This window comes from Rhinoderma darwinii, chromosome 8 (assembly GCF_050947455.1).
Source record: "Rhinoderma darwinii isolate aRhiDar2 chromosome 8, aRhiDar2.hap1, whole genome shotgun sequence".
Classification (NCBI taxonomy): Eukaryota; Metazoa; Chordata; class Amphibia; order Anura; family Rhinodermatidae; genus Rhinoderma; species Rhinoderma darwinii.
In genome coordinates this window covers 40,527,531-40,544,557 of record NC_134694.1, presented here as the reverse complement: position 1 = coordinate 40,544,557, position 17,027 = coordinate 40,527,531, and the positions used below count along the sequence as shown (strand labels likewise).

The window sequence follows — 17,027 nt, the reverse complement described above, 5'->3', positions numbered from 1 at the left end:
GGGCTATCTATGGAGCACTATATACAGGGGTGGGCTATATCTACAGGGGGCTATATACAGGGGTGGGCTATCTTTGGAGCACTATATACAGGGGTTGGCTATATCTACAGGAGGGCTATATACAGGGGTGGGCAATATCTACAAGGGGGCTATATACAGCGGTGGGCTATCTATGGAGCACTATATACAGGGGTGGGCTATATCTACAGGGGGGTTATATACAGGGGTGATCTATCTATGGAGCACTATATACAGGGGTGGGCTATATCTACAGGAGGGGCTATATACAGGGGTGGGCTATCTATGGAGCACCATATACAGGGGTGGGCTATATCTACAGGGGGATATATACAGGGGTGGGTTATCGGTGGAGCACCATATACAGGAGTGGGCTATATCTACAGAGGGCTATATACAGGGGTGGGCTATCTGTGGAGCACTATATACAGGGGTGGACTATATGTGGAGCATTATATACAGGGGTGGGATATATCTACAGGGGTGGGCTATATCTACAGGGGTGGGCTATATCTACTGGGGGCTATATGCAGGGGTGGGCTATATGTGAAGCACTACAGGGGGCTCTATGGGGGGCACTATCTACAGGGGGCTCCATGGCAGGCACTATCTACAGGGGGCACAGTGTGTGTGTGGGACACGGTGTATGGCGCTATTATAATTAGAGGTGCAGTGTATGGTGCTATTATATTTAAGGGCATAGTGTGTGGTATAATGAGAACTTTATCTTTATTTATAGGTGTAGAAATGTTTGAAAAGTGAGAAGCTGAAGACATCTGAGCGGCAAACTGCAGAAATGGGCTGTGACCGGATGAAGAAAAAGAACTAGAATCTGAGACGTCACCGGTGAGTCAATTAATGTAAATGTTTATACTGCCTCTAATCATCACTGTAGTCACTGTATGATCTGCAGCGAGATGATGAGTGGTATGATTATGATATGATTTTTTTTTGTGAAACAGCAACTCCCAGCATATCCTCACCATTGTTCGGGCCGTGCTGGGAGCTGTAGTTTTACGCCGTACACACCTATACGGCAGGGGTTGCACTAAATTGATCTGTAATTGTTCTAGTGCTGTATTTATGTACTGAGCTTGGTTCTGGGGCTGTATTTATGTACTGAGCTTGGTTCTGGTGCTGTATATAGAACTATATTGCTTGTAAAATGTACAAATGTTTTTTTGCTCGAGTTACATGAAAAGAAATGTGGCAAAGAAATGACACGTCATTGATTGGTAAAGAAAACAAACACGGCGAGGGGGAAGGAGATGTCGGGAAAGAGGTTGGGGGGGGGGACGCCAAACTGAATCTTTGCCCCGGGTGCTGGAGAACCTAGCTACGCCTCTGCCAAAACCACTCAGATGCGGCGCTCGCTATTGAGCGCCCCATCTGAGGGTTAAACGTGTGAGATCGATACTTATATGGATCTCACCTGTTCGAGCAGGGATGCCCCCAGCCCTCAGCTACATCTGGTAGCTGAGAGCAGGGAGATTTATTGGCTCCCTGCTCTGTTTATTTATTCTAATGCAGCGTCGTAAAAAGGCTTATGCATCAGAATAAAGCCCATTATTGGCCACCGTGAAAAGGCCTATTGGCGGTCACTAACGGGTTAAAACTGCTGTCCACGTTGGCAATGTTGGTACGTTTTATTACTTCTTATTTACCTCACACTGTGAAGGCCGTAAAATAACCAAAATTGCTGTTTTTTGTTCACATTAGCTGTAAACAAAATGTAATAAAAAATTATAAATAAGGTGCATGTACCAAAATATTGTACCAATCAAAGCTACAGCGCGTCACGCAAAAAATAAGCCCTCACACTGCTTAGACAAAAATATAAAAAAAAGTTATGTCTCTCAGAATTTGGTGAAACAAAAATTTTTTTTTTTTTTTAGCAAATAGTTTTCTTTGTAAAAGTAGTAAAACATATAAATAATCTATATAAATTTGGTACCACCATAATCGTATTGAGCTGCAGAATGAAGTTAAGTTGTCGTTTTTACCGCATGATGAAAGTCGTAAAATAGAATCCCAAAAAACTATGGAGGAATCAGCCCACAAAGAATTTTTTCCAGTTTCCCAGTACATTATATGGGTCTTTAAATGGTTCCAAAAAGGAAATAAAAACTCATGCCTCAACAAATGACCACCGCCCTATTGACGGAAAAATAAAAAAAAGTTATAGCTCTAGGAAGGTGGGTAGTGAAAAACATAAATGAAAAAGCAAAAAATGTCTCAGTCCTGAAAGGGTTAAAATAAGAAAGCAGCCCATACTTACCTCTCTCTTCCCAGACGTTCCTGCATTGGGGGCTCCTGCCACCTCTGTTCTCGGTTTGTATACAGAGCGGCTGCAGTGGTGACATCACGTCGACAGTACATCACCGCTGCAGCTGCTCTGTAGACAAACAGTGAACAGAGGTGACGGAAGCCCCCAGCGCAGGAACGTTTGGGAGGAGAAAGGTCAGTATAAGTTATTTTTTATTTTAACATCTCCTCTACTGCTTCAACAGAATTTCTTTTTAACCCCTTTAACGTAATGTGCACAGGGTCTAAAAAGGCAACAAATGGTAAATGTGCACTATGGAGCAACTGAACTATGTGCCCATCTGTCATTTATTAACAGTGTCGTTCAGTGCCACCTTGGAGCCCATTTTCCACTTATTTCCCCTTTAGTGTCCTTATGTTCAGTGCCCCCTTGATTCTTATTTGCCATTTACTGCCCCTCTGTCAGAGAAGAACAATAAATGGGCAATAAATGGCAAATAGGCACCAAGGTGGCACTGAATCCTCTGCCCATTTTCCTTTTTTAGGCCCCCATCAGTGCCCCCATACAACTAAAGCCCACAGTCTGACTGACCTGCTGGGTTTCTTACAGTGCACTGTGCCCGCTGATGCTGCTGGAGAGGAGCCCTGGGGAAATAGCCAGACCAGGAACGCATTGTAAGATAGTCTCCTCCCTATCTTGCGTCCTGAGTGATGTCATCATGCATGATCATCACTCAGGACGTAAGACGAGGAGCGGGAGAGTGGTAGTCGCGGTGCGGGGAAGCCAGTAGTGAGGTCAGTGAGTGACACCTGATCCGCTGGCGCCCCGAACAGTAGCCGCAGAGCCGGATAAATTCACCCTATGGCGCCCCCCTTACAGCATGGTGGCCGGCGCCCTGTGCAACCGCACATGTCGCACGTAGCGAAGGCCTGCCATGGCTGTCACATACTTACACATTAACGTAACGGAAGTGTCTTGACAGTGAATAGACATCGCATCCAGCCAGGACGGGATGTCTATTCACAATCCCGACACTTCGGTAACGTTTGTGTGGGACTTACAGCACAGCAAGCGTGATCTCGCGAGATCACGCTGTAAATGACAGCTTACAGCGAGATCACGCTTGCTGTGCTGTAAGTCCCACACAAACGTTACCGAAGTGTTGGGATTGTGAATAGACATCGCGTCCTGGCTGGAAGCGATGTCTATTCACTGTCAAGACACTTCAGTATCGTTAATGTGTGTGTATGTGACAGCACACATTGAACAACGCAGGATCACTATGTGCTGATTGCATGAATGGAGAGAAGTTTATGACGCTTGGTCAAAAGTAAAAACACGCCTAGTTGGGCATTAACATAAAGCTAAAATCACTCATAACTTGGTGAAAATAGATAGTTTTTGTAAATAAAAAACACTGCCGTTACCTACATTATAGCGCCAATCTCATTATGTAGGAGATAGGGCATTTATAATGTGATGACAGAGCCTCTTTAAGGGTCTAATATCCATAAAAGTCCGAACTATTACAATATCATATTATTTATGCACGATGAACGCAGTAAAAAAAGGAAGCCAGAATTGTTATTTTTGGTCACCTCGTCTCCCACAAAAAATTGATAAAAAGTGATGAAAATGTCGTATGTGCCCCATCAAAAAATAAGCCCGCTCACATCTCAATCGACAAAACGTTTTGGCTCTCAGAATATGGCGACACAAAACAATAATTTTTTTAACAAAATGTTTCTATTTTGTAAAAGTAGTACAATATAAAAATAACTAGATCAATTTGGTATTGCCCTAATCAAATTGACCGATAGAATTAAGTTAATGTAATTTTAATGCACGATAAACGCCGTACAAACGAAACCCCCAAAAAATGGGAAAAAGCATTCTACTTTACAAAATAATGTTTCAGTATCCCAGTACATTATATGGTACATTAAATGGTGCATATAAAAACTACAACTCGTCCTGAAAGAAAAAGCCCTCATACGGTAAGGTCAATAGAAAAATAAAACGGTTATGGCTCTTGGAAAGTGAAAATTCAAAATGGCCTGGTCATTAAAGGGTTAATATCATCAAACCAGCAATAGGAACAAAATTCTGAATTATACATATACCTATATAAAAAAACACTAAATAAAAAAAACACTAATAAAATGATAATGCTTGTTACAAGCCAAAGCATTTATAATAACTAATACACTAGTAGATGGTTAATAGAATGTAACTGAAATAGCAGGGAAATAAAAATGAATTAGCCGGGGTTATATTTCTAAAAAGCAGTTCAAAGGGAATGTATCACCGATATATTTATTTTCCTAATTAAAATCAGATAGTGAAACATAATCTTTTTTCTAATCAGTTTTTTTTTTATTATTGTAAATACAAGTTATTAATTTTTTTATTCTATTCCTGAACATGATTATGGGGGCAGCCATCTTGCCTGAGCTGCTGTTAACCACATTTACAGATATGCTTTACAGCAGCCACATGGACCATAAGAACCTATGAACAGGAGGGGACCCATTCACTTCTATGGGACAGTTTTTTAGGCATGCTCTGTGACCTGTGCAGAGGTCATTGTGCAGAAAGGGATAGAAGGGGAGTTGTGTCCATCCTTACAGTATTTTCAATGGTGAATCTGGGCGACACAGGCCCCTCTCATGCCTGTAGGCGTCGCAAGCACCGGAGGGGGGCCCCGCTGCTAGCGACAGCCAAATACATGCATTAGCGCTGAATAGCCGGGCATGTATATATGTACTGAGCTTGGTTCTGGGGATGTATATATGTACTGAGCTTGGTTCTAGTGCTGTATTTATGTACTGAGGTTGGTTCTGGTGCTGTATTTATGTATTGAGGTTGGTTCTGGTGCTGTATGTATGTATGGGCTTGGTTCTAGTGCTGTATTTATGTACTGAGCTTGGTTCTAGTGCTGTATATATGTACTGAACTTTGTTCTGGTGCTGTATATATGTCAGAGCTTTGTTCTAGTGCTGTATTTATGTGCTGAGCTTGGTTCTGGTGCTGTATATATGTACTTAGCTTGGTTCTAGTGCTGTATTTATGTACTGAGCTTGGTTGTGGTACTGTGTATATGTTAGCTTGGTTCTGGATCTGTAGTTATATAGGATATATTTATAATAACAAAATTGCAGGGCAGATGGAATTGTTCTCAATTCATTGTATATTTTATGGGAATCTGTCAGGTAGTTTTAACCCCTTCAACTGCCACCATGCGGTAATACATGACCTGACAATATTTCCAAACATTCCCTTGTATGTTTTTTTCAGATGCAGCAAAATCCTTAGAATCCACTTTTAAAACGGCGCACACTATATGCTAATTACTCAGTAGAGGGTCATGATTATGGGGGCCGCCATCTTGCCTGAGCTGCAGTTCACCGCATTTACAGATAAGCTTTACAGCAGCCACATGGACCATAAGAACCTGTGAACAGGTAGGGACCCATTCACTTCTATGGGATAGTTTTTTAGACATGCTCTGTGACCTGTGCAGAGGTCATTATTCAGAAGGGGATAGAAGGGGAGTTGTGTCCATCCTTACAGTATTTTTAATAGTGAATCTTGTGTTATCTACATAGAGGTAGAACAGGAATTGTCAGTCTATTGTGAGACTTAGTGGCCAGAATGAAAACGGAAAGATTTTAGGATTATTTTTTAATATCAATAATGACATACAAAATGAAAAAAAAAACCAGTAAAAATTTGTTAAAAATGTTTAGGATATTCAACTATTTGTGAATTTGTGACATTATCACCATTTAAAGGGGTTATCCGGATTTTTTAAGTCGATGGCCTATCCTTAGGATAGGTCATCAATATTAGATCGGTGTGGGTCAGACTCTCGGCACCCCTCAGTTCAGCTGTTTGGAGGGGCCGAGGTGCTGGTACGTCCAGTGGCGTAACTACCGCTGTAGCTTAGTACTGAGCTTTGTTCTGGTGCTGTATATATGTCAGAGCTTGGTTCTAGTGCTGTATTTATGTACTGAGCTTGGTTCTGCTGCTGTATATATGTACTTAGCTTGGTTCTAGTGCTGTATTTATGTACTGATCTTGGTTGTGGTACTGTATTTATGTACTGAGCTTGGTTGTGGTACTGTGTATATGTCAGCTTGGTTCTGGATCTGTAGTTATATAGGATATATTTATAATAACAAAATTGCAGGGCAGATGGAATTGTTCTCAATTCATTGTATATTTAATGGGAATCTGTCAGGTAGTTTTAACCCCTTCAACTGCCACCATGCGGTAATACATGACCTGACAATATTTCCAAGCATTCCCTTGTATGTTTTTTTCAGATGCAGCAAAATCCTTAAAATCCACTTTTAAAACGGCGCACACTATATGCTAATTACTCAGTAGATGGTCATGGGGCGGTTCCGCTATCCTGAAGAGTCACTTAGTCCTGCCTCCAAACCCACCTTTCCATGTTTGAGTGACATCGCCCTGGCTGATACAACTTTCTCGGATGCGCCATTGCCTTGTGGCACTATACACAAGGGGGGGCTGTGTGGCACTATACACAAAGGGGGGCTGTGTGGCACTATACACAAGGGGGAGCTGTGTGGCACTATGCACACGGGGGAACTGTATGGCACTATTTACAAGGGGAGGGCTGTGGCTCTATCTACAGGGGGCTGAGTGTGGCGCAATCTACAGGGGTCTGTGTGTGGAACTTTCTACTAAGGAGGAGGCTGTGATGCATTTTCTACTAAAGGGGAGTGTGGCTGTAAAGGATCTGCCAGGCACAGCGGGGTTAACTCCCAGATCTAATCAGTCAGCACCTGAGAATACATCCCTGAGACTGACTCCTGCTTCCACCATTCAGGCTGGCAGGCTTAGGAGTGGGAGAGCCTATCGTAACCTGGCCAGACTCAGCTAGCTCCCGCCCTCGGTCTATTTAAGCCTGCACTTCCTGTCCCTCGGTGCTTGTTATTGCTTTTGTTTCTTTCCTTGTGGTTCCTGGCCCAGCTACAGCTCCTGCTATTTTTGATCCTGCTCCATACCGACCCTGGCTTACCGACTACTCTTCTGCTTTTCGTTTTGTACCTCGCACACTCCTGGCTTGACTCGGCTCGTTCACCACTCTGGTTGCTCACGGTGTTGCCATGGGCAACGGCCCCTTTTCCTTGCTTGTGTTCCTTGTATGTTTGTCGTGTTTGTCGTGCACTTACTGAGCGCAGGGACCGCCGCCCAGTTGTACCCCGTCGCCTAGGGCGGGTCGTTGCAAGTAGGCAGGGACAGAGTGGCGGGTAGATTAGGGCTCACTTGTCCGTCTCCCTACCCCCTGCCATTACATAATAACAAGCCCATACCTAGTCTACCCCTGGTCCCTGACACCACTATGGATCCCCGTGAGACCCTGGCTCAGCAAATGCAGGGTCTCTCCCTACAGGTCCAGGCCCTGGCTCAGAGGGTCAACCAGCCTGATGCTACCCTGGTAGTTCCCCGCACCGCACCTCTTGAACCCCACCTCAAGTTGCCCGACCGGTTCTCAGGGGACCGGAGGACTTTTCTCTCCTTTCGGGAGAGTTGTAGGCTTTACTTTCGTTTAAAGCCTCATTCCTCAGGTTCTGAGAGCCAGCGGGTGGGTATAATTATGTCCCGGCTCCAGGAAGGGCCCCAAGAGTGGGCCTTCTCCTTGGCTCCTGACGCCCCTGAACTTTCCTCCGTTGATTGTTTCTTTTCTGCTCTCGGACTTATTTATGACGAGACTGACAGGACTGCCTTTGCCGAGAGTCAGCTGGTGACCTTAAGTCAGGGTAAGAGACCTGTTGAGGAGTATTGCTCTGACTTTCGGAAGTGGTGCGTAGCTTCTCAGTGGAATGACCCTGCCTTAAGGTGCCAGTTTAGGTTGGGTCTGTCGAATGCCCTGAAAGACCTGCTAGTTAGCTATCCCTCTTCTGACTCCCTAGACCAGGTTATGGCTTTAGCGATACGACTTGACCGACGTCTCAGGGAACGACAACGTGAACGTTTATGTGTTTTCTCCTCCGACTCCCCCATGATGCCTCCCGAAGCTCCGTTGCTTCGTTCCTCCCCGAAAGATTCAGAGATACCTATGCAACTCGGGGCCTCCGTGTCCCCCCAACAACGTAGAGAATTCCGCAGGAAGAATGGTCTCTGCTTCTACTGTGGGGACGACAAGCATCAAGTGAACAACTGTCCTAAGCGTAAGGTTGCAGCCAGAGAACTTCCGCGTCTAAGTGATCATCGGGGAGGTCACTTGGGCGCACAGGTATTTCCCGTAAATATGAAACGTACTAAGATCTTGCTTCCCTTTCAGGTCTCTTTTGGTGGTAGGTCTGCTACCGGCAGTGCTTTCGTGGATTCAGGGTCCTCTACTAATATCATGTCTGTGGAATTTGCTATGTCCCTTGCTATGCCTCTTATTGATTTGCCTAAACCTGTCCCAGTAGTGGGTATCGACGCCACTCCTCTTGCTAATGGTTATTTTATACAGCATACCCCTGTTTTTGAACTCCTTGTTGGCTCCATGCATTTGGAGCAATGCTCTGTACTGTTGATGCAGGGATTATCGTACGATTTGGTTCTAGGTCTTCCCTGGTTGCAGTTGCATAATCCTACGTTTGACTGGAATACTGGGGAGCTAACCAAATGGGGTAATGAATGTTGTACGTCATGTTTTTCTGTTAATTCTATTTCTCCCCCTAAGGAGGCGAATACGCTACCCGAGTTTGTTCAGGACTTCGCTGATGTTTTCTCTAGGGAGGCCTCCGAAGTGTTACCTCCTCATAGAGAATACGATTGCGCTATCGAATTGGTACCAGGAGCTAAGCTTCCTAAGGGTAGGATATTTAATCTTTCTTGTCCCGAACGTGAAGCTATGAGAGTGTATATCCAGGAATCCCTGGCCAAGGGTTACATTCGTCCCTCTTCTTCTCCGGTAGGTGCTGGCTTCTTCTTCGTGGGGAAGAAGGATGGTGGTCTTAGGCCATGCATTGACTACCGTAGCCTGAATAAGGTCACGGTAAGGAACCAGTATCCCCTTCCTTTGATTCCTGATCTCTTTAATCAGGTTCAGGGGGCCCAATGGTTTTCTAAATTGGATCTACGGGGGGCGTATAACCTTATTCGCATCAAAGAGGGGGATGAGTGGAAGACTGCGTTTAACACGCCCGAAGGCCATTTCGAATACCTCGTCATGCCCTTTGGGTTGTGTAATGCCCCTGCGGTCTTCCAGAATTTCATAAATGAGATTTTGAGAAATTACCTGGGGATTTTTCTGGTAGTGTACCTTGATGACATACTGGTGTTTTCCAAGGACTGGTCCTCCCACGTGGAGCATGTCAGGAAGGTGCTCCAGGTCCTTCGGGAAAATAAACTGTTTGCCAAAACCGAAAAATGTGTGTTTGGGGTACAGGAGATTCAATTTTTGGGTCAAATCCTCACTCCTCATGAATTCCGCATGGACCCCGCCAAGGTTCAGGCTGTGGCGGAATGGGTCCAACCTGCCTCCCTGAAGGCGTTACAGTGTTTTTTGGGGTTTGCTAATTATTACAGGAGATTTATTGCTAACTTCTCGGTCATCGCTAAGCCCCTTACGGACCTCACTCGCAAAGGTGCTGATCTCCTCCACTGGCCTCCTGAGGCTGTCCAGGCTTTTGAGGTCCTTAAGAAGTGCTTTGTCTCGGCCCCGGTGCTGGTTCAGCCCAACCAAATGGAGCCATTTATCGTGGAAGTTGACGCATCTGAGGTGGGAGTGGGGGCTGTCTTGTCCCAGGGTACCAGGTCCCTCACCCATCTCCGCCCCTGTGCCTACTTCTCCAGGAAGTTTTCGCCAACTGAAAGTAACTATGATATTGGCAACCGCAAACTCTTAGCCATTAAATGGGCATTTGAAGAGTGGCGCCACTTCCTGGAGGGGGCTAGGCACCAGGTAACGGTCCTTACCGACCACAAGAATCTGGTTTTCCTAGAATCTGCCCGGAGGCTAAACCCGAGACAAGCTCGATGGGCGTTATTTTTTACCAGATTCAATTTTTTGGTTACCTATAGGGCTGGGTCTAAAAATATTAAGGCTGATGCACTGTCGCGTAGCTTCATGGCCAGCCCTCCTTCGGAGGAAGATCCTGCTTCTATTTTGCCTCCAGGTATAATCATTTCCTCGATCGATTCTGATTTAGTCTCTGAAATTGCTGCTGATCAAGGTGCAGCTCCCGGGAACCTTCCTGAGAACAAGCTGTTTGTTCCCCTGCAATTCCGGCTAAGGGTACTTAGGGAAAATCATGACTCCGCACTATCTGGCCATCCAGGCATCCTGGGTACCAAACACCTCATTACCAGAAATTATTGGTGGCCTGGGTTGCCTAAAGACGTTAAGGCCTACGTCGCCGCTTGTGAGGTTTGTGCTAGGTCCAAGACTCCCAGGTCCCGACCAGCGGGCTTACTGCGTTCGTTGCCCATTCCCCAGAGACCTTGGACACATATCTCCATGGATTTTATCACCGATTTGCCTCCATCCCAAGGCAAGTCGGTGGTGTGGGTGGTGGTGGACCGCTTCAGTAAGATGTGCCACTTTGTGCCCCTCAAGAAACTACCCAACGCCAAAACGTTGGCTACCTTGTTTGTCAAACACATCCTGCGTCTCCATGGGGTCCCTGTCAATATTGTTTCGGACAGAGGGGTACAATTTGTTTCATTGTTTTGGAGAGCCTTCTGTATGAAGTTGGGGATTGATCTGTCCTTCTCCTCTGCCTTCCATCCTGAAACCAATGGCCAAACGGAGAGGACTAATCAGTCTCTAGAACAATACTTAAGGTGTTTTGTCTCTGACTGTCAATTTGATTGGGTCTCTTTCATTCCCCTCGCCGAATTTTCCCTTAATAACCGGGTCAGTAACTCATCAGGGGTCTCTCCTTTTTTTTGTAATTTTGGGTTTAATCCACGGTTCTCCTCCGTTTCACCTGGTAGTTCCAACAATCCTGAGGTAGAGGTCGTTCATCGGGAACTGTGCACAGTCTGGGCCCAGGTTCAGAAAAACCTAGAGGTGTCCCAGAGCGTACAAAAAACTCAGGCTGATAAAAAACGTTCTGCTAACCCCCTGTTTATGGTCGGGGATCTGGTGTGGTTGTCGTCTAGGAACTTGCGTCTCAAGGTTCCGTCCAAGAAGTTTGCTCCCCGGTTTATTGGGCCGTATAAGGTCATTGAGGTCCTCAATCCTGTCTCCTTCCGGCTGGAGTTACCCCCGTCTTTTCGGATACACGACGTGTTTCATGCCTCCCTCCTTAAACGCTGCTCCCCGTCCTTGGCTCCCTCGAGGAGACCTCCTGTTCCCATCCTCACCCCGGAGGGGGTGGAATTCGAGGTGGCCAGGATTGTGGACAGCAAGATGGTCCAAGGCTCCCTCCAGTACCTGGTCCATTGGAGAGGATACGGGCCCGAGGAGAGGACTTGGGTACCCGCCCGGGATGTTCACGCTGGGGTATTGGTCAGGAGGTTCCACCTGCGTTTCCCCAGTAAGCCAGGTCCACTTAGAAAGGGTCCGGTGGCCCCTCATAAAAGGGGGGGTACTGTAAAGGATCTGCCAGGCACAGCGGGGTTAACTCCCAGATCTAATCAGTCAGCACCTGAGAATACATCCCTGAGACGGACTCCTGCTTCCACCATTCAGGCTGGCAGGCTTAGGAGTGGGAGAGCCTATCGTAACCTGGCCAGACTCAGCTAGCTCCCGCCCTCGGTCTATTTAAGCCTGCACTTCCTGTCCCTCGGTGCTTGTTATTGCTTTTGTTTCTTTCCTTGTGGTTCCTGGCCCAGCTACAGCTCCTGCTATTTTTGATCCTGCTCCATACCGACCCTGGCTTACCGACTACTCTTCTGCTTTTCGTTTTGTACCTCGCACACTCCTGGCTTGACTCGGCTCGTTCACCACTCTGGTTGCTCACGGTGTTGCCGTGGGCAACGGCACCTTTTCCTTGCTTGTGTTCCTTGTATGTTTGTCGTGTTTGTCGTGCACTTACTGAGCGCAGGGACCGCCGCCCAGTTGTACCCCGTCGCCTAGGGCGGGTCGTTGCAAGTAGGCAGGGACAGAGTGGCGGGTAGATTAGGGCTCACTTGTCCGTCTCCCTACCCCCTGCCATTACAGTGGCACTATATACAAGGGAGGGGGCTGTATAGCGCTATATACAGTGGGGGCTTTATGGCGATATCTACAGGGGGGCTGTATGGCACTATCTACAAGAGGGAGGTGGCGTACCGCTATCTACAAATGGGGTGTGACAGTGTTTATAGGCGGGGCTATATAGCATTGTCTACAGGGGGGCTGAATGGCACATTCTACAGTGGGCACTATTTATAAGGGCTTGTGGCACCCAGTGGGGCCCCGGTCAAGAGTTTGCTATGGGGCCCAGTCTTTCCTAGTTACGCCTCTGGGTACTCCTCTTCATTGTTTACATGGTTTGCATTCTCATTTGTACTTGCGCGTGCCGTTACATATGTAGCGACTGTGCAAGGTATTGCACCACTGTCCCATTCAAACAGCTGAACCGAGGTACGAAGTCTAAGGGATTCCCCAATATTCACCCTTAAATCCTTATATAGGGATCTGAACTTCGCTGAAGAGAATCCTCAGGTTGCAGTCCTGGTAGCAGTTGGATTGGCGGCGGTATCAAGCAGTGGCAAGCAAGACGGAGAGGCTAGCCAGGAGTCATCAATTGTAGTCAATATTAATAAATGCAGAGAAAAGTCAGAACGAAAGATGAGGTCAATAACCAGTAAGATACAACAAGAGCCAATCGTAGATCCAAGGGAACAAACAGAAGTCAAGAACAAGCTCAGGTAAGGAACGGGACCAGAATCACACAGAAAGCAACCTGGACCTGCAAGGATCATCACCAGGCAGTGAGTGACACCGAAAATGTATAGCACCTGAGGAGTTCATTTAAAAATAGCTGAGTAGCAGTAAAACTTAGGACTAGAAAGAATTAACCATTGCACTGCTGCAGCTGAGCATGGAAAACAACAAATGAAGAGAAATACACAGAAACCAGCAGATGTAAATATGGTGCAACAGTAATATAAATAACAATTACCTGAAACATGTCCAATAAATATTCCAACTGATGACAGACTTTACCAGTCTAAATTGTGACTTGGTTGTAAAGATTTTTTTTAGAAATCATTATCATTATTATCTTTAATATTTGGAGTACATTGTTATATCTACAGCTAAACTCCGAAAAACAAGCCAAACTGAGGGAACACGAAACACAGGAGAAGCAGTCACTTGAGGACAGGAGAGAAAGTTCAAAGGAAGGAAGTGTTCAGGGTTAACAAGAGACAGAAAAGCTGAACTGACCAGAAAACAATATCAGGTTCCCATGTACCGTAAATGATGTGGAATTTTTTCACAACGGAATTCTGTGCGGAAATTCAGCAGCATTTACAGTAGCAGCAAAGTGGATGAGATTCAGGAAATCTCATGCCCACGCTGCAGAAAAAAACGCAGCGTAAACTTTAATAAACTGACCTGCGGTGCAGAATTTAATTCCGCAGCATGTCAAATTATGCCGCATTTTTGTTGATTTTCCGTTGCGGGTTTCCCCCCAAAAAATGCAACTACTTACCCAGAATGCCCTCCTCCCTCCTGCGGCCCAGCCTCCTGGGATGACATTGCATCCCATGTGACCGCTGCCAATCGCAGCCTGCAGCAGTCACATGGACTGCAGCGTCATCCAGCGAGGCCGGACTGGACTGCGATGGAGGTACGCATCGCCATAACAACGAACTGCGTAAGTACGTGCGTTTTTTACCACTGCTTTCCACAGTGGAAATTCCGTCCGAAATAACGCACCACAAGGCGGTGCGGTTTTCGGACGGAACGTACTGTGGGTTCCAGGTTGGATACGCTGCGTGTTATTTACGCAGCGTATCCGTCCCGTGGGAACACGGCCTTAATGTATATTAGGCAAGCTACAATATAGAGAATTTGGGCATATAATTATTTTTAATGCAACTAGAGAAGTACATAAGCCACTGTTAGGTTATGTGCACACGTAAACTGCATTTACGTCTGAAATTACGGAGCTGTTTTCAGGAGAAAACAGCTCCGTAATTTCAGACGTAATTGCTCGTCCTCGCATTTTGCGAGGCATCATTGACAGCCGTAATTTAGAGCTGTTCTTCATTGAATTCAATGAAAAACGGCTCAAATTACGTCCAAAGAAGTGTCCTGCACTTCTTTGACGAGGCAGTCATTGTACGCGTTGTCGTTTGACAGCTATCAAACGACGACGCGTAAATGACAGGTCGTCGGCACAGTACGTCGGCAAACCCATTCAAATGAATGGGCAGATGTTTGCCGACGTATTGGAGCCGTATTTTCAGGCGGAAATCGAGGCATAATACGCCTAGTTTACGCCTGAAAATAGGTTGTGTGAACCCAGCCTTACAAGGACACACTGCTCCTGTGGAGAGTACATGGCCCTGTAGGTGTGGTGGAGTGATGTGGGTTAGGAGAAGCGTAGCTTCTCAGTGATTGGTTGTGAGTGGACTGGGAAATGTAGTTGAAAACGCAAGAGATAGTGATCAAGTGGGGCCCCCTGTACAGATGATCAGGTTGTTCACACTTTCTCTAATAATAGTAATTCCCTTCGCCATTCAGTAAAATGTTTTATTGTTTTTGTCACTCTATTTGTGATAAATATCTGCTAAAAAAAAAGTTGCTCACAACTCCAGTATCTATGCTGTAATATGATAAATATGGATGTTTAATGTTTTTATGAAATCAGATTTTTTGGGGGTCTGCAGAATAATTCAAGAAGTTAACTTAATCTTATTAATTTCTATTGAAGAAAACATAACAGAAAGAAGAGAACTGGGGAATGTGGGTCATTACCTGCTGTGGTCTTTTTGGGGGTTGACTCAGAAACTGCAGATGTCTTACGCTCTTCTTGATCTGGTGTCTGATTATGAGAAAAGCCGATTATAGTCCTCCTACGTCTTAGAGTGGTTTTTGGGTTCACAGCAGTCTCTGTGTTGAACAAGGAGTGGTGGGAGCTGGCATGCTTGTCAAATAGTTCTCCTACAGAGGAAATAATAGGAAAGTATATTAGCAAAGGATAATATATACGTATACAAATTTTCCATCTTAAAACTGATAAAATATAAGAAAAGACAAAAAGCACAAAGTTAAACCTGTATTATAAGTAAAGCGGACATAGTCTCTCATCTGATCTACAGCATTAAAGCTACGTCACCTATCCTGCTGCCAGCCCTCTTCCCACCTCTGTTCTCTCCTATATTTCCTCCCTGTATTAAAGTATTATTTTTAATAAAAGGGTATAGAAGTGAAACAATATTTTTATGTTATCAACATTATTTATTTTTGTGATCATTAGATGAACCTCATTAGCTGAACAGAAGACAGACAATAATACGGCATCAGTAATACATGTATTCTGTAGATTAAAAGCTAGACTTTCTGGGGCAAAGATTCAGTCGACTGCCCTAGCCTGGTATCTAAATACCCTGGCCAAGGCAAATTGGCATGATGACGCCCTCCGTAGCGCACATCATATCCAGCATTTTAGGGTCTTTTGATTCACTCCCTTACTATTTTAGCAAGCTAAGAATATAGCAATGCAAGGTAATAGGCATATCTTCTACAAGGTCTATCTGAATCACAATATGTATACCTAGAAGAATAACTCCACTTTAATAACTTCATGTTTTTTTATAAATGTTGCTTAGTTTTTAAGGTCCTATGCAAGGAATCCATCAGAACAGCCAGGGGAGCAGAAGTGAGTGAGGCCAAGTAGCAGCAGATTTACTGCGGATTGGTTGAGATTAAAGTACAGTACAATGAATGTGAACGGGATTTAACAAAACCTTGTGCACACACAGTGGAAAAATCCACAAGGATTTTCAAATCCGAAGCATGCTGTAAGAGTTAAAGATTTTTGTGGATTTGCTGCAGATCTCTCTAATAATTGCTATGCATTAGGTGAAGTCTATGGCGGAATCTGCATCAAAATCTGCAGGTAACACATGCCAATTTTGCCATTGGATTTCAAGCCACTACGCAGCGGATAAAATCTGTTTTGTGGCTTGAGACTTTGCTACTTTTTTATACTCAGTTTCAACTAAACACCCTGGTTGAGTGGGATTTATTTGAAGGAAATTTACACTCTTTAATGAAACAAGAATAGCAGATTTTTGAAATAATGGACAGTAATACAACATCTTTGTACTGTTTTTTGTATAAGGAACTCTTAATGGTGTTTTGTATGAGGCAGTCAGAGGGTTCTGAGACTTCCACTACACTCCCTGTAATTGTCCGTATGGATTCAGAATTACAAGCTGTACCCTCTGAAATAAAAGGGCAGCACTACATAGCTGCTTTGTCTAATTTGATCAAATGAAGGGTATGAAAAAAGCCTCAGCTGGAATTAACTACATCTGGAGTCGGCTCATTTTGTTACTGGTCAGCAAGAACATTAAAGGCCTTCTACTCGCAATTCATACAATATGCAATGAATTCACATTATATCATAGGCGGTCTCCATAGAGCAGATATGACCGTTTTTGTAAACAGATCCTTGGCTAATGCTATTCCTAAAACCGGAAGGTATTTTCAGTATGTCTGGATTGTGTTTCAGGAAATAGTGCAAGTTTCCTAATAATAACTATTTCATAGCTGAGGCTTTTATCTAATCTTTCATACTGTGTTACCTACTAGCCATGTCTTTGACCT

The 17,027-nt window shown here is 44.9% G+C and overlaps 1 protein-coding gene across 2 annotated transcripts in view; it reads right to left on the bottom strand.

Annotated features, from left to right (window-relative positions):
- Positions 1 to 17,027, bottom strand: part of NHSL2 (NHS like 2) — a 261,179-nt gene that overhangs the window by 32,214 nt on the left and 211,938 nt on the right. For both annotated transcript variants that reach the window (XM_075835616.1, XM_075835617.1), the window contains exon 5: positions 15,171 to 15,356. In XM_075835616.1, the coding sequence (XP_075691731.1) occupies positions 15,171 to 15,356 (186 nt within the window). The remainder of the gene's footprint in view (positions 1 to 15,170; positions 15,357 to 17,027) is intronic.